Consider the following 18,751-nt stretch of genomic DNA (forward strand, 5'->3'; position numbering starts at 1 on the left):
GGAAGTAGCTAGCCAACGTTAGCTAGTTAGTTTGGGTGCTTGACTACTGCTGTTTGGCTAGAACGCTCGGATCAACCCTACTCCTCGGCCAGAGCGTCCAGTGTGTGCTCTGAGCGCTCTGAGTGTGAAATGCTCTGAATTTACGAACGCCCAGAGCACAGTCTGGCACTCCAGATTCAATTACGAACACACCATAGTCTAAGCCAGCCTTTAGTCTTAATATTTGGTCGTTTAGTACATAGCCTCACATGTTAATCCTTAAAGAGATGGGTGGGGCTGAAGCTTAAGAGGGTGTGAAAGATGCTGAATGGGTGTAGACAAAGGTAGAGCTCTCTAGTAGGTGTACCAAAAATATTCAAGGGCCATTTTCTCAAAAGTGAGGTTACAAGTTTATCCACTTTCAAAGCAGAATTATTTTCCCATTGTTCCTCAACTGTAGTGTATGATATACCATTTTCTTGCTCGGAGTCGCTACTTTTATCCAGCGTAAAAAATCACCATTTCATTACAAATGTTTTTATTGGACTGTTGTGAGTATCTGTCAGCTCTGTCACCGGCTTGTCAACTCCTGTCACTGATGGCTAAACCCCCTTAAGATACATGTTTTTTTTTGTCAACATTCCCCCCCTCCCAAAATGTAATCACTGTTCTGCAACATTGCAAGCACTTAAATTGTTTAAGCATATTAGACCTAAGGGATAATGTTGGCTTTATACATGTTTTATGTACTAAATCTAGAAAAACATGCCAAATGCTAACGAAATTAGCTCTGGGGAATTTAATAGTGCTTTAAAACAAAACAAAAAGAAGTTTGGAGATTTTGTATTACATATTTGAATAATCGAATGTTAGAATTAAACAATAAAGGCCTTTTAAACACTTGGACAATTGTAAGAACTAAATGCCCTTTATTGGGTCTGATGGAGTTTACAAAAATCCAGTTGCATTTGATAAAAATAAATAAATAGGTTGTTCCTTTACATGGTGTGATAGCTGATACTTTAGTCTATCAAAATAGATATTTCAAATGTTATTAATCTTTCAAGAATCCCTGAGCTCTAAAACTGCAACATTTTCTCTCATCCTCATGAGATTATCTATAAAACTGCACATTTCCTCTGCTTGGACCTTGAGGGGGGCCCTACGAAACTGTGCTACGCCACTGAAGTAGATAAAATACTATGTTGCTGAGTACTGCTGCTGCTCAGCCTTGAACAGACATGTCCGGAATACTGTAGCACAATATACCCTTTTCAGCTCAGCTCAACTCCTCATGGGAAAGAATAGCCGAGTGGCCCAGCAGCTCAACTCCGTAACCAACATGCTATCTACATGTTAGCCTAGCCTAGTGGTCTACAGCTGGCACAGAGCCACATTCTCCAATTTTAGTGGGCGTTAGCCTGAGGAGTGCATCTTCTCAACTTTTCATCAGATTGACCTTAATAATGACTCCTGATGGATTGGAGAGGAGGGGGTTAAGGAGTATGTTCCTCATTGTCTGTCCCATCTCCACTGCAGCGGCCCGCTGAGGCTCGCCTCACTCTCCAGGGCTTTTCATTGGGAGTCTCACTGCTATATAGGTCACTGGAGGGATTTGAACTGCACCGCCATGTAAAACAACCATCCCGTGTCCATGTCCAGACACTTACTTAGGCCTGTATTAGCTCAATGTCTCTACTCATGAGAAGGGTTTCATGCTATTGTAGCCATCGGGTTAAGGGTATGAAACATGATGGAATGCTGCTGTTAATTCGGGTTAGTTTTGCGAAATCGGTGAGGCTGATCAAATTCGATCAAGAAATGCACTCTGCTGAAGCCTCTGGCATTAGTGCTGTGTAGATATTTCTTTGCATAAATCCATAGGCAATTTACTGTTTAGTTTGAGCGTTGTGCTTTTTTTCTTTCTGGTGATTACATCAATAACTGTGTTTTGAATTGATGTGTTTGTCAGTGATAGTCGTGAGCCAGTGGTTAATAAGAGGTCCACTCATATGAATTGAGGCCCTTTCACACACGACCGCAAGCTAATGGATCTAAGGTACTTAGCTACTGTAGAGGTGGTTGGAGCACCAAAGGCTTCTCAACCACATGTCTCTTTCATTAATAGACATTAAAACCAGGCTTTTGATTGAGGTTATTGTCTTCTATTCGTTACTGCATTGATAGGTAATGGTTTATCTTTCATATACAGTATAAGCCTGCTGTTTTCTGCTTCAAATAGGGAGTTGACTCGACTGTCTACTATTTTAATTTATTTGACTCACTCTCTGCACTGTGTAGCTGAGCTGGGGGACTACAGTGACTCGGAGCATGCTCCTGGTTACCTCTCAGAGTTCTGCTTCATCCCCAACCCGCCCCAAGGCTTCGACAAGGAGGTCACCAAACACCACCAACAGCACAGGTAGGGGCCCATCTTCACAAGACATGCATACTCTCTTTCTGATCCAAGAAACAAAAGATGGCGCCGACAGAGACGGTCACCCTGTTTCTAGCTCCTAGTCAACTTTGCACTATTTGTTTTAGTTGCTCAGAACATTTCTAGTACTATTACCTACATCCAAAAAGAACTTGTCTACTGCTGTACTAAGTTTTTATTATTGTGTACTTTAACATTTACAGCATTGATTGATAGGAACTAGGAAGATAAGCCTTTCGCTGCACTCACCATAACACCTGCTAAACTGTGTACGCGACCAATACAATTTTGGTTTGATTTTGATGTTCATACACAGCTGTATACTCATTTTACTTGTCTGCGCCAGCTTTCATAGCAGAGAAGGTTTCCATGGTTTTATTGTGTGAATTTCTGAGAAAAAGCGTAGCCTCACTGTACAGCTCCATTTTCTGTGCATGGGTTACTAGCTGTGGAGTTTGAGGCACCTTCCCTCTCTCATGCATTTCTCGGTCTTCCTCCTCAGTGGCCTGTCTCCTGCCCAGTCAGAGTTTAATTACCTGAACACAGCAAGGACACTGGAGCTGTACGGAGTGGAATTGCACTATGCAAGGGTAAGACTATTCCCCTGTGTTTGTGTGTGTCACTGCTACCGTATAAAGGCACTTTTCATAGCACCACTGACACCAATGTTTCATACAGCTGTGCCTTAGATCTAGAAAAGCCTGTGCTTTCTAACCCAGAAGGTAGAAATGTGTTGAGGCAGAGTTAAGGTTGAAACATGCGCGTACAGTAGTATATCATTCTAATGTACAGTCTGCCTGTTCCTCTGGCCCGTGCCGCCAGGGCCTCATGAAGTTATTAAGGCTTTGGATTCCTGTACAGCTGAGGAACAGCAGAACCACTGAGACGCGACGAGCCGTCTGTCTGTGTGTGTGTGTGTCTCTGTGAAGAAAGAAAGACTAGCAGGGCAGAGCACTCCAGTGTCAAAAGGCCTTAAACTAATCCGGCAATTGTACAGAGATTTCCCTCATTGTCCGATTAGACAGGCTTTTCTCTTTGCCCCAGATAATGTGTCTGTCTGCATGCTTTTATGTGCGTGTTTGGGTGTCTTGGTGTGTGTCTGTTTGACCGTCTAGGTTTGCTTGTTTTTGTCTGGATAATAGTTTGGTTCATAAGACAGAGCAGGTCACGCAATGGCCAGGTTATACGTAGACAGTCCTGGTACAATGAGTCCAAGGCATATCTAAAAAGAGGCCCCAGCCACCATTGTCCATCCAGCCATTTTTTCTCTCTAGAATGATCACCACACTTTGACTATTACAGTGGGGAGGTATCAAGTTTTAAGTATACAGCACATTTCAGACATGGAATGCAACACAATGTGCTTTACAGGAAAAAACGAATAAAAAAAAAACAATGTAAATAAAAGCTGAACTATTTACTACACAACAAACATAAGAAAACAAAAGAATGACACGAGTGATTGTGCCCCATTTTAAGCTGAGGACAATCCTCCCCCCTACTGATATCCGGCCCTAGCCACTAAGCGACCGCTAGCGCGTGGGGGGCTCCCCCCAACCAAAATGTAGCTTAGGGCCACCAAAAGGCGTCCCTCCCCCCCACCCCTGCATTAGGGGGAAAGGGTCTGTGTCTGTACACCAGCCAAAGCTCCCACCAGGCTTTGCCCACTGTCAGGGTACTTAGACTCTTAAGCCACCAATGTTTCTCGTTGATTTCCTTCCTTCCTGTGTTTCTTCATCCCAATCTTCCTCTTTCTCGCTCTCTGTTCCAGGATCAAAGCAACACTGAGATTTTAATTGGGGTGATGTCCGCAGGGATCGTGGTTTACAAGAACAGGGTACGAATCAACTGCTTTCCCTGGTGAGTGACAAACTGAAGACTTGATTCTGATACAAGATGAGGCCATTTGTGAATCAGAGAATGAATTTGATCGCAGCTACAAGAGGATCCCTTTGTGATCCCAAATAGCATACACTTTTGTAGATTGTGTTAGAAATGTAAATGTTCACTGTGTGTGTGAGAGTAGGAAGAGGATATGTTTTGTTTTTTCAGCTATATATCATCGACTTCAATCATCCAGGTTGCAGAAGCATTCAGAAAAGTGTTGAATAGGATTCTTCTAAGCACCTCACGAGTGCTTTACATATTAATCTGTAAACCGCAGATTATCATTCCTAGGATCTCCTCTGAGAGCGGACTCCGAGCGGTTTAGGCCGAAGCTTTAATTCTTATAAATTCAGCCCTGTTGCTGGGGCTTCTGGAAGTGTGTGCCAGGGGTGGGACAGCATAGCCCAAATCCTGACCAGACGAGTGACGAGTGATAATCCAACACACTGACACACACACTTCCCAACCCCCACCCCCTACAAGCTCCTCACAGCACACACATCCCCATTCTTTAAAGCCAGCTGCTTGATGTAGCACAGACAGCTCATTTGAAAATATATGGGCTCAGATGCTTTCCAGTCCGGTTAAATTTAGGGCTGCTAACAGTGGCGCGTTTCACAACAGCTGTCGGCAACTGTCACGCAAAAAGGCTTTCCTCCTATCGGCCACTCCCTCTCTGTTTGGCTCGCCTGCCCCTACTAGTAAAAGGTGATGCGTAACGTTATTCCTCTCGGAGAGCAGATCAGAAAGCATAGTGGTCCAGTCACTCGGAACAGAGATGTATCTGAGAGAGTGAGTCGTGTGGATTCTAGCCTCGCTCCTATTTCTGTCTACAACGGGCTGACAAATTAGCTTTGCTTAGATGGGGCATGACTCACTGCCTTGGAGAGAAAGAGAATGTGTGTGTATGTAAGAATGTAAAATATATTTAGTTGAGCTGTGAGTCATGTAGAAGTGGGAAAAGGGAGGGAGAGGGAAGAGTGAGGATGGGAGGAGGGAGAGAGGGGATTAGTCTTGATAGGGAGACATTTTAAAGTCAGCTTCTCTCTGCAGTGGCTCTGATTTGAGCCATGAAAGAAGAGGACCCTCAGCAGTGACACACATTGACACATTTCTGTGGGTTTCTCTCCCCTCTCAGGTTAAAGATTGTGAAAATATCGTTCAAGTGCAAACAGTTCTTCGTTCAGCTCAGGAGAGAAGTGGTAAGTATTCAAGCCGTTGTTTTCACTGTCCTTCTTTTGACAGTAAAATGTGAGATGGGATCTACTAGCAGCAATGTGTGTGGAGTCAGAGGAGTCTTTTACCCAGTGGACCACACTTTGTAGTGAACCTAGCAGCCCCTAGGTTCCTATAAGCATGTGAGACCATGTTTCCTTGTCATAAGTGTCACCAGATCAGACCCAGTTCTCTGGCTCATCATCAGGGTGGAACCTGGATGAGTTAGACTTGACTAGCTAATACTGCTAATGGACTTAATGACCATCTACCACTGATCCAGTCCCTCCTCACACCATACCACAGGCATCCATATCAATCTGAAGTAACTTAGCTTAGACATTAACAACACACTGCCCCCTCACCCAAACCCAGCGTCCATATTTGTTTATTTGACTAACTGGCATGCTGGCATAATCACCGGTCTGCTCCGCCGCTGACTGTCTCTGGAATCTGGGACAGCGAGACAGGAAGAGCTTGTTAAATGCTTATTAATTATGAAGAATAGATTTGTGGCAGCGGGAGGCGGTGAGCGTGATCTGAAACTGATTCGAAAGCTGCTGGCTCCCTCTGCTTCTCACTCCTCTCTGTTCCGTTAAGCCCCACGATGGAACCATGGAATCCCAGGAAAAGATCCCCATCCACTCCCCCCTTCCCTGGTTCAATAATGGATGAGGTCTATTTCCAGAGCAGTTGTACTAAAAGCGCTGGGGCCGTCAGCCAGCCTCCATGGTGTCACTCAGGCTGTATAATTCATGGGTGCATCCAAAATGGCACCCAATTCCATATTTAGTGCACTACTTTTGGCCAGGGCTCTGCCCAAAATAGTGCAGTATATAGGGAATAGGGTGCCATTTGGGATGCACGCATGGACAGATGGGTAAGGCTGTTCACGGCCGGTCATGTGAGCACGGGTCACAGCACACACTTTAAAAAGCAACAACAAACCAGGAAATGAATTTGCCCCTTTATTTTTTTTTTCTTCTCCTGGACTAGTGAGTTGTCTCCAGTGAACAAGAGAGTAGCCCTACTTTATCTGACCTCACTGCGAGGCTAGATGACCTCTAGTCTAATGTACATGATGATGGGGTTGTTCAGAGAACCTGCTATTCCTTGAAGTTGTTTCAAGATGCAAGTGTGGACAGTCAGCAAACTCGCTGTGTAAAAAACCAAAAAAAACACACTGAACCTAAACTTCTAGGTGGTGGTTGTTTTTGCTTTCTTTTTCTGTTTGTAGGCTAACACAGGCTATATGAGCTGAACTTGTACCAGAACATTAGCTGTCCCTGTGAACATTATTACCCAAGTGGGACCACCATGTCTTCATGGCTAGTGGCATGTGCCATCAGGAAACCCTCTGGGGGATGAGGGAGGGGTCTGGGGATGTTGTGGCTGCAGATAAGGATTAACCCCCTGCTGCCTGTCCCACCCCCATCTGTGACCAAGACCTTGACTCAACACCTCACTGCTGCTACTTGAGTCTCAGGCATGCTAAACACACACATACAGACTCCAACCCTAGGTCCCAACGTGCAAAGAGAATCATAGTACACAGTAAAGCCTATTGACCTAAAAAATGTAATGCTCTGTGGGAAGGCGGTTACATACCAGCAGCTCGGACTGTATTGCTCACAGTACGGTATGGAAACATGTCCTTTACCATTTGTCATTATTGTTGTCATTCTCTCTCCCCACTCTTTCCCCTCCCTCCCTCCTTTTACAGAATGAGACCAGGGAGATGTTGCTGGGGTTTAACATGGTAAACTACAGAGCCTGTAAGAACTTATGGAAGACCTGTGTAGAACACCACACCTTCTTCCGTCTGGACCGGCCCGTTCCCCCCCAGAAGAACTTCTTTGCCCACTACTTTACCCTGGGCTCCAAGTTCCGTTACTGGTAGGCGAAAATCCCCATTGCCACCCATGAGCATGCACACACACACACACACACACACACACCAACCCTCACAAAACACTGTCATTGAAATGTCAACACAGGTACAATGTTTGCTAGGTCACAATGACAGGTTCCATCAATCATCAGTGTTTGGGGAGTTACATTAGCTGTTGGCTATCGTGCTCTCATCTTGGAGAAAAGTAGTTGAATTATTAACCATGCCCCAGAACTGAGCTTGTTTTTCAAAATGCTTTTTAGTTTTTTTGGGGAAAAGGGAGTTCTTCTATTATTCATATGGACTCATTTCTCAGATGTAGTTTAGAAATAGTACAAACAAATGTAAACTGTTCACTGTTGAAATTTAAATACTTGAATATTTGCTCTGAGCTGTGCTGTGAGTGGGGGTGATGAGGGGGCTAAAACTTCAGCGTTTCATCGTTCTAGATTGTGCTGTGACAAACCGGGGTTTTGGAGAAAAGTATGAGACATGGTTGAAACAGAAACACGAAGTGGAGAGGAGTTTTGTATGCATTATTGAAGCACATGTTGGGAAGTAAGGTGCAGTTTGTAATATGTGGCTGAATGGTATTAAATGATAGTTGGATGTTGTTTGAACGTTGTCTCTGCAGCGGGAGGACAGAGGTGCAGTCGGTGCAGTATGGCAAAGAGAAGGGGATCAAGGACCGGGTGTTCGCCAGGTACATAATGCACCACTGTACTGTCTGTACATGTATATGAACAGATGCATTCTGAATGTATCTGTTAGGCCGCGTTACTGCTATAAGGTCCTCTAAGAGTAAGACGGCCTAAATCTGTAATGCCCAAAGTCAAGTGATGGTGAACGAGCACCAGCTAATTAGCATTCATCTACTGCCTTATTATTGCCCCTCTACTCGGAGGTGATGTAGGATGAATTAGTGTTGATGGGCCAAACATAACATCCTAGTCTCACAGCTTATATCTTTATCTCTGAGCTTGGGCCTCAGTCAGCATCAACATCTGGGCTTAAGACTGGATTTTTTCATAACTCTGGCTGTGTCAAATATGGCACCCTATTCCCTATTTAGTGCACTCTGTGTGCCCTGGTTAAAGGTAGTGCACTATATAGGGTGCCTTTTTTTCCATCTCCCTTATCACACAGTCCTCCATCCCATTGGTCAGCAGTATCACTTTCTCCTTGGCTCGGTCATGTGATTGATTGTGTTTCCTTTCTGAGTAGGTCTCCCAGTAAGCCCCTGGCCAGGAAGTTGATGGGTGGGACAGACTGGGAGGCTGTGAGCCGGAACAGCCTATCAGACGAGAGGCTGGAGACCCAGAGCCTGCCCACACGCTCCCCACCCGGAACCCCTAACCAGTAAGTTCCTGACATGTCCTAATATAATTGCATGTCCTAATATAATGCCCACATATCATGACCTTCGAGAGGGCGAGACAGACGGTGCATTTGGAAAGTATTCAGACCCCTTCCCCTTTACCTAATTTTGTTGCGTTACAGCCTTATTCTAAAATTGTTTAAATTAATTGTTTTCCTCAGCAATCTACACACACTTCCCCATAATGACAAAGCAAAAACAGGTTTTTAGAAATATTTGCAAATGTATTACCTTATTTACATAAGTAGTCCGACCCTTTGCTATAAGACTCGAAATTGAGCTCCGGTGCATCCTGTATCCATTGATCATCCTTGATGTTTCTACAACTTGATTAAAGTCCACCTGTGGTCAATTCAATTGATTGATTTGGAAAGGAACACACCTGTCTATCTAAGGTCCTACACTTGACAGTGCATGTCAGAGCAAAAACCAAGCCTTGAGGTCAAAGGATTTGTCTGTAGACCAGCAGCTCAGTGGTGTTGATGGTGCTTTGTGAATGTTGACCTGTTTAAAGGTCTTGCTCACATCAGCTACAGAGAGCGTGATCACAGTTGTCCGGAACAGCTGGTGCTCTCAGGCATGCTTCAGTGTTGCTTGCTTCGAAGTGAGCATAAAAGGCATTTAGCTCATCTGTTAGGCTCACGTCACTGGGCAGCTCGTGGCTGCGTTTCCCTTTGTCGTCTGTGATATTTTTCAAGCCCTGCCACATCCGACGAACATCAGAGCTGGTCTAGTAGGATTCAATCTTAGTCCTGTATTGACACTTTGCCTGTTTGATGGTTCGTCTGAGGGCATAGCAGGATTTCTTATGAGCTTCTGAATTAGGATCCCGCTCCTTGAAAGCAGCGCTAGCCTTTAGCTCGGTGCGGATGTTGCCTATAATACATGGCTTCTGGTTGGGAAATGTATGTACGGTCACTGTGGGGACGTTGGAAGATTTCCACTATTATTCCCATGAAGCAAAGGTAATGGAACTAAATGACTGTCACCCCATAGCACTCACTTCTGTCATCATGAAGTGCTTTGAGGGGCTAGTTAAGGATCCTATTACCTCTACCTGACACCCCAATAGATCCACAGACGATGCAATCGCCTGCAGACTGCCCTATCCCATCTGGACAGGAGGAATGCCTATGTAAGAATGCTGTTCATTGACTATAGCTCAGCATTCAACACCATAGTACCCTCCAAGCTCATCGTTAAGCTCGGGGCCCTGGATCTGAACCCCGCCCTGTGCAACTGCGTCCTGGACTTTCTGACGGGCCGCCCCCTAGGTGGTGAATGTGGGAAACAGCACCTCCGCTTCGCTGATCCTCAGAGGGGCTACACAAGGGTGCGTGCTCAGCCCCCTCCTGTACTCCTTGTTTACACATGACTGTGTGGCCACTCACGCCTCCAACTCAGTCATGAAGTTTACAGACGACACAACAGTAGTAGACCTGATTACCAACAATGACGAGACAGCCAACAGAGAGGAGGTGAGTGCCCTGGGAGAGTGGTGCCACAAAAATAACCTCTCAACCAACCTCAAAGAAAAGTTACTGATTGTGGACTTCAGGAAACAGCAGAAGGAGCACGCCCCTATCCACATCGACGGGACCGCAGTGGAGCAGGTGGAAAGCTTAAAGTTATTCGTCAGGAATGTGTACGCCGATCTGAAATGGTCCACCCACACAGACAGTGTGGTGAAGGTGCAACAGCGCCTCTTCAACCTCAGGATGCAGAAGAAATTTGGCTTGTCACCTAAAACCCTCACAAACTTTTACAGATGCCCAATTGAGATAATTCTGTTGGGCTATATCACCACCTGGTACCGAAACTGCACAGACCGCAAGGGTGGTGCGGTCTGTCCAACGCATCACCGGAGGCAATCTACCTACCCTCCAGGACACCTACAGCACCAAATGTCACAGGAAGGCCAAGAAGATCAAGGACATCAACCACCCGAGCCACGGCCTGTTCACGCCACTATCAACCAAAAGGCGAGGTCAGTACAGGTGCATCAAAGCAGGTACCGAGAAACTGAAAAACAGCTATCTCAAGGCCGTCACTAGCTGGCTTCCACCCGGTTACACAACACGACACCTTTTAGGTTGCTGCCCTATATACGTTGAAGTCGGAAGCTTAGCCAAATACATTGAAACTCAGTTTTTCACAATTCCTGATATTTAATCCTAGTAAAAATTCCCTGTCTTTGGTCAGTTAGGATCACCACTTTATTTTAAGAATGTGAAATGTCATGATAATAGTGGAAAGAAAGATTGATTTCAGCTTTTTTTCCTTTTTCCACAAGCTTCCCACAATAAGTTGGGTGAATTTTGGCCCATTCCTCCTGACAGAGCTGGTGTAACTGAGTCAGGTTTGTAGGCCTCCTTGCTCGCACATGCTTTTCAGTTCTGCCCACAAATGTTCCATAGGATTGAGGTCAGGGCTTTGTGATGGCCACTCCAATACCTTGACTTTGTTGTCCTTAAGCCATTTGCCACAACTTTGGAAGTATGCTTGGGGTCATTGTCCATTTGGAAGACCCATTTGCGACCAAGCTTTAACTTCCTGACTGATGTCTTGAGATGTTGCTTCAATATAGCCACATCATTTTCTTCCCTCATGATGCCATCTATTTTGTGAAGTGCACCAGTCCCTCCTGCAGCAAAGCACCTTCGCAACATGTTGCCACCCCCGTGCTTCACGGTTGGGATGGTGTTCTTCAGCTTGCAAGCTTCCCCCTTTTTCCTCCAAATATAACGATGTCATTATGGCCAAACAGTTCTATTTTGTTTCATCAGACCAGAGGACATTTCTCCAAAATGTACCATCTTTGTCCCCATGTGTATTTGCAAAACGTAGTCTGGCTTTTTTATGGCGGTTTTGGAGCAGTGGCTTCTTCCTTGCTGAGCAGCCTTTCAGGTTATGTCAATTTAGGACTCGTTTTACTGTGGATATAGTTACTTTTGTACCTGTTTCCTCCAGCATCTTCACAAGGTCCTTTGCTGTTGTTCTGGGATTGATTTGCACTTTTCACACCAAAGTACATTCATCTCTAGGAGACAGAACGCGTCTCCTTCCTGAGCGGTATGACGGCTGCGTGGTCCCATGGTGTTTATACTTGCGTACTATTGTTTGTACAGATGAACGTGGTACCTTCAGGCGTTTCGAAATTGCTCCCAAGGATGAACCAGACTTGTGGAGGTCTCCCCTTTTTTTTCTGAGGTCTTGGCTGATTTCTTTTGATTTTCCCATGATGTCACGCAAAGAGGCACTGCGTTTGAAGATGGGCCTTGAAATACAGGTACACCTCCAATTGACTCAAATTATGTCAAATAGCCTATCAGAAGCTTCGAAAGCCATGACATCATTTTCTGGAATTTTCCAAGCTGTTTAAAGGCACAGTCAACTTGGTGTATGTACACTTCTGACCCACTGGAATTGTGATACAGTGAATTATAAGTGAAATAATATGCCTGTAAACAATTGTTGGAAAAATGACTTGTCATGCACAAAGTAGATGTCCTAACCGACTTGCAAAAACTATAGTTTGTTAACAGTAAGTTTGTGGATTGGTTGAAAATGAGTTTTAATGACTCCAACCTCGGTGTATGTAAACTTCAGACTTCAACTGTACACAGTTGGAATCACTGGCCACTTTAATAATGGAACAATTAAATAATATTAATGTTTACATACTGCTTTACTCACCTCATATGTATATACTGTATTTGATTCTACTGTATTTTAGTCAATGGCAATATTTGATATATTTCTTAATTCCATTCTTTTACTTTTAGATTTGTGTGTGTTGTTGTGAATTGATAGATACTACTGCGCCGTTGGAGAATTTCGCTACACCCGCAATAATATGTGTATGTGACCAATACAATTTCATTTGATTTAGAGCTCCGAGACAGGATTGTGTTGAGGCACAGATCTGAGGAAGGGTGCAAAAAAGTTTCTGCAGCATTGAAGGTCCCCGAGAACACAGTGGCCTCCATCATTCTTAAATGAAAGTTTGGAACCACCTTGACTCTTCCTAGAGTTGGCCTCCTGGCCAATCTGAGCAATCGAAGGAGAAGGGCCTTTGTCAGGGAGTTGACCAACCCAATGGTCACTCTGACAGAGGGCCAGAGTTCCTCTGTGGAGATGGGGAACCTTCCAGAAGGACAACTGTCTCTGCAGCACTCCACCAATCAGGCTTTTATGGTAGTGTGGCCAGACAGAAGCCACTCCTCAGTAAAAGGCACATGACAGCCCACTTGGAGTATGCCAAAAGGCACCTAACGTTTCTCAGACCATGAGAAACAAGATTCTCTGGTCTGATGAAACCAAGATTGAACTCTTTGGCATGAATGCTCAGCGTCACGTCTGGAAGAAACCTGGCACCATCCTTAAGGTGAAACATGGTTGCACGTGCTGTGGGGATGTTTTTCAGTGGCAGGGACTGGGAAACTAGTCAGGATCGAGGGAAAGATGAACGGAGCAAAGTATAGAAAGATCCTTGAAAACCTGCTCCAGAGTGCTCAGGACCTCAGACTGGGGTGAAGGTTCACCTTCCAACAGGACAACGACCCTAAGCACACAGCCAAGACAATGTAGGAGTGGCTTCACATCCAACCTGACAGAGCTTGAGAGGATCTGCCAAAGGTGCTTCAACAAAGTATTAAGTAAAGGGTCTGAATACTTGTGTAAATGTGATTTTTTATTTTGAATACATTTGCAAAAACCTGTTTTTGCTTTGTGATTATTGGGTGTTGTGTGTAGATTGAGGGGATTTAATCAATTTTAGAATAAGGCTGTAACGTAACACGTAATGCAGCTAAAGTCAAGGTGACTGAATACTTCCCGAATGCACTGTACATTGTGAGGGAATTCCAGTTCCAATACCTTCGGTAATGGTACTGACACATTTCATTGCATGAGTGAAAGGAATTATACACATTCAAATGTATCAGAGAGCTGGACAAAACATCATAGAATCCAAATAAAGTATAAGTTTTCCAACTGTGGATAGCGTACATTCAATTGCTTTGATCACACACACAATCCTCCTCACCACCGATTTGTGTGTATGCGTGCAGCCGGAACTCGTTCATACAGGAAGGGACAAGGATGCGGCCGTCGTCGGTTGGGCACCTGGTGGACCATGTGATTCACGCTTCGCCCAGCCTCCCTGTCTTCTCCAATCACAAATTCGCGTCCTCTACCCAGGCCGACTCTACCCCGTAAGTCTGCTACCACACTCTCACCCCAATCACGAGTCAGCCTCATCCACTCAAGGCAACTGCATCAGACTGGACTCCACTTGTAAGTCTGACCCCTTGTGGATACTGGACACACTGCAGTAGTGAGGAAGATGAGAGAGGTGGTGGTTATGAGTAGCCCTGTTGACATGACTGCATGATCTGACCAGGAACAACTCTGGCCCCTAGTTATAGCCCGGTACAAGAGACTAGGCCTACACTGAAACAATATGTTTGTGCTCAGAAAAGACTCAAACATTATAATGGAAGGTCTCTCACCAGCTCCCTCCCAAAACAACACCACTATAGTTGTTAATGAGGATGAAAGTTGGTGACAGTGCATAGATTCCACTGTTAAAGTCCCCACTAAAGCCGCTGTCTAAAAATCTATGGGAGCCACATTAAATAGGACTTGACAGTTCCAGTGCCATGCTGTCTACTCCGACTGCTGAAACAGCTGATTTTTAACGGTTAGCCTGTGGTCTGTGGCTTACAATTACAGTTCACACCCTTTCCCAAATGTCATTTAATGGGCTTAAATGGAAACAGAGACTTTGAACACGGGCTGTAAAAAAGTGAAGTGTTTACAGCTCTGGGGGCATGAAGGGGGTTCGGCAGGGCTGGGATGGGGGTGGGGGGGGGGGGTGATCCACACCGTACTAGTAACAATAATAATGCCTTTGGCCTGTCTGACTGGGAGCCGTATAACCCTCATAGGTCAAAATGCCCGTGGCTCTAGTCTACTGCAGTGTTGGTCCACTGACATCTGAGAGTAGCCTAACCACTGGGCTACTAGGGTTGGATTGCGCTGATGAGTGGGGCTATGTTCAACTTGTAAACCCAGCTCTGGCCTCACCCTGTCCCGCTCCCACCCTCTGTCGTCCCTCTGCTCGTCATCCCAACCTCAACCTTCAGCCAACCCTGTACTCCAGTTCTTTTGGCTGTTATGTTCTTCGAGATGCCTTTCAGAGTTCCAGTAACTGTTTATTATTAGGCTAGATTGGCTAAGTGCCACTAGGAGTGGAGGACGATTAATAGCCTGTCTGTCGGAGTCTCCATATGTTTCTGTCTTATCTTAGAGCTGGAATGGTTTTTATATGTTCTGCTGTGTTATCTTACCAATAACTATGTCACCAGCATTAGTACAGATACTGCACCTGTACTGGAAATGAAGGGAATAGTTCTGACACTTACATAATCCCTATTTAAAGTATGCATATGCACACAAACATGCCTACACTCACCATATATACTTTCCCTCCCTATTTCGCTCTTATTTCATTTCTGCTTTCACACACACAGGCACACTTGCACGCACCCACATTCCGTGCCAAGCCATTTGCTCATCTCTTTTGTCACTGACCCAGAAGATGACATAACCACCTGCTCACATTTATTGCTATATCCGGTGACACACACACACGCACATAGATTCTCTCTTCTGCTCTCTCAAAAATAAACATAAAAACAACCATATTCCCTGTCACGTAGCCTTAGCTCAGTGAGGATAAGGTTTCAGGCGGTTGAAACCAAAGCATAGCAACCAGGTCATGTAATACCCCCCCCCTACAACCTGATCTGTAAACCAGGAAAACATCCCACTACACTGTCACTTGAAAGGCGGCTGACCCTAGACTGTCCTTTAAAGAATAAAGAGAATATTGAACTTTCCCTGACTTTACAGTCATTGTGAAAAAGGACCGCAATTGTAGCATGTTATAACTTATTGTCTTGATGTAATTAGCGGAATACACCCATCTGTTTTTGTAAAGCTAACCAACATTTCAGACCAAGATACTCGAGCTTAAACTAGTATTTGATAAAGTGTGTTACGTTGTGTTAGTGTGGTCAGTAAGCAGTAGTCCTGCCCGTCTCTCCCTCCCCCCAGCCCTGTGGCTGATGTCAGCATAGTGTCTGTTTAGGTTGGAGAGGCCTGTCTGTCCTTCCTGCAGGGTCCCCCTCCGGACCAGGCCAGTGTCTCCTGTGTTGTGACACCAGCCCGGCATACAGGACGCTAAACAAAGACAATGTGCTGTGACTGGCCTCTACTCACCCTGGGCCTCCTGCGAATTCTGTGGTTGAATGACTAGGATGGTTAGGTACACTATAACACACCCCCACTGTGACTAGGCGGGTTAGGTACACAAAGAGCCATATACTGTATATAGAGTTCAGCCAGGTTTTAGCACGGCTGCCATGTTGGAGCCTTTATTCTCTAAATGTTTGTGGTGAAATTCTGAAGTTACCTGCTGTAAACAAGCAAAACAGAGCAGCTGATTTAAGACATTTCTATTGCGTCGCTTTTGGGATAATGTGTATCCTAGTCTGTACTGTGTTGTGGTGTCAACAAATTGCATATCTGCATTCAATGGACATCTTCATAGGTTTTGAAAACTATCAGAAATAAACACCACAACGTGGAAGCGGCACATAAATCACATTCCCAGTGGGTCAGAAGTTTACATGCACTCAATTAGTATTTGGTAGCATTGCCTTTAAATTGTTTAATTTGGGTCAAACATTTTGGGTAGCCTTCCACAAGCTTCCCACAATAAGTTGGGTGAATTTTGGCCCATTCCTCCTTACAGAGCTGGTGTAACTGAGTCATGTTTGTAGGCCTCCTTGCTTGCACACACTTTTTCAGTTCTGCCTACTAGAGGTCGACCGATTTATGATTTTTCAACACCGATACCAATTTATTGGAGGACCCGCAAAGGCCGATACCGATTAATCGGCAGATTTTTGTAATTTCATTTTTATTTGTAATAATGACAATTACAACAATACTGAATGAACACTTATTTTAACTTAATATAATACATCAATAAAATCTATTTAGCCTCAAATAAATAATGAAACATGTTCAATTTGGTTTAAATAATGCAAAAACAAAGTGTTGGAGAAGAAAGTAAAAGTGCAATATGTGCCATGTAAAAAAAGCTAACGTTTAAGTTACTTGCTCAGAACATGAGAACATATGAAAGCTGGTGGTTCCTTTTAACATGTCTTCAATATTCCCAGGTAAGATGTTTTAGGTTGTAGATATTATAGGAATTATAGGACTATTTCTCTCTCTACGATTTGTATTTCATATACCTTTGACTATTGGATGTTCTTATAGGCACTTTAGTATTGCCAGTGTAACAGTATAGCTTCCATCCCTCTCCGCGCTCCTACCTGGGCTTGAACCTGGAACACATCGACAACAGCCACCCTCGAAGCAGCGTTACCCACGTAGAGGAAGGGGAAACAACTACTCCAAGTCTCAGAGCGAGTGACGTTTGAAACGCTATTAGCGCGCACCCGGCTTACTAGCTAGCCATTTCACATGGGTTACACCAGCCTAATCTCGGGAGTTGACAGGCTTGAAGTCATAAACAGCACAATGCATTGCGAAGGGCTGCTGGCAAAATGCACGAAAGTGCTATTTTGAATGAATGCTTACGAGCCTGCTGGTGCCTACCACCGCTCAGTCAGACTGCTCTATCAAATCATAGACTTAATTATAACATAAATACTAGCCTTAGGTCATTAATATGGTCGAATCCGGAAACTATCATCTCGAAAACAAAACGTTATTCCTGTTACATTGCACAATCTTCAATGTTATGGCATAATTACGTAAAATTCTGGCATATTAGTTCGCAACGAGCCAGGCCTGTGTTTTTGCTACTTCCTTTTTAGTCTTTAAAATAACTTCTGTTGCTTGATGTTTATGGTTGGGTACAGTCGTTTCGTTGGCATCGTTTTGTTAGGATATTATGAGCCAGGTGGCCCAAACTGCTGCATATACCCTGACTCTGTTAGCAAGAGAAGTGACACATTTTCCCTAGTTAAAAGAAATTCATGTTAGCAGGCAATATTAACTAAATATGCAGGTTTAAAAATATATACTTGTGTATTGATTTTAAGAAAGGCATTGATGTTTATGGTTGGAGCAACGTGTACCTAAGCGATTATATGCAATGCAGGACAGGCTAGATAAACTAGTAATATCATCAACCATGTGTAGTTAACTAGTGATTATGATTGATTGTTTTTTATAAGATAAGTTTAATGCTAGCTAGCAACTTACCTTAGCTTCTTACTGCATTCGCGTAACCTTGTGGAGTGCAATGTAAAGCAGGTGGACTAGTTAACCGTAAGGTTGCAAGATTGAATCCCTGAGCTGACAAGGTAAAAATCTGTCGTTCTGCCCCTGAACAAGGCAGTTAACCCACCGTTCCTAGGCCGTCATTGAAAATGTGTTCTTAACTGACTTGCCTAGTTAAATAAAGGTCTAAAAATAATACTAATAATAATAAAAAATTATCGGCCAAATCGGCGTCCAAAAATACCGATTTCCGATTGGTATGAAAACTTGAAATCGGCCCTAATTAATCGGCCATTCCGATTAATCGGTCGACCTCTACTGCCTACACATTTTCTATAGGATTGAGGTCAGGGCTTTGTGATGGCCACTCCAATACCTTGACTTTGTTGTTCTTAAGCCATTTTGCCACAACTTTGGAAGTATGCTTGGGGTCATTGTCCATTTGGAAGACCCATTTGCGACCAAGCTTAAACTTCCTGACTGATGTCTTGAGATGTTGCTTCAATATATCCACATCATTTTCCTCCCTCATGATGCCATCTATTTTGTGAAGTGCACCAGTCCCTCCTGCAGCAAAGCACCCCCACAACATGATGCTGCCACCCCCATGCTTCACGGTTGGGATGGTGTTCGTCGG

At 44.3% G+C, this 18,751-nt stretch overlaps 1 protein-coding gene across 3 annotated transcripts in view; it reads left to right on the plus strand.

Annotated features, from left to right (window-relative positions):
- The window catches only part of LOC106586301 (tyrosine-protein phosphatase non-receptor type 4), a 95,470-nt gene that overhangs the window by 47,417 nt on the left and 29,302 nt on the right, over positions 1-18,751 (plus strand). For 2 of the 3 annotated variants that reach the window (XM_014173445.2, XM_014173447.2), the window contains exons 8-15: positions 2,281-2,401; positions 2,919-3,006; positions 4,188-4,276; positions 5,442-5,505; positions 7,242-7,414; positions 8,044-8,112; positions 8,634-8,768; positions 13,860-14,003. In XM_014173445.2, the coding sequence (XP_014028920.2) occupies positions 2,281-2,401; positions 2,919-3,006; positions 4,188-4,276; positions 5,442-5,505; positions 7,242-7,414; positions 8,044-8,112; positions 8,634-8,768; positions 13,860-14,003 (883 nt within the window). The remainder of the gene's footprint in view (positions 1-2,280; positions 2,402-2,918; positions 3,007-4,187; positions 4,277-5,441; positions 5,506-7,241; positions 7,415-8,043; positions 8,113-8,633; positions 8,769-13,859; positions 14,004-18,751) is intronic. The other variant, XM_045707341.1, reaches the window with a different exon arrangement.

This window comes from Salmo salar, chromosome ssa25, assembly GCF_905237065.1.
Source record: "Salmo salar chromosome ssa25, Ssal_v3.1, whole genome shotgun sequence".
In the NCBI taxonomy this organism is placed as follows: Eukaryota; Metazoa; Chordata; class Actinopteri; order Salmoniformes; family Salmonidae; genus Salmo; species Salmo salar.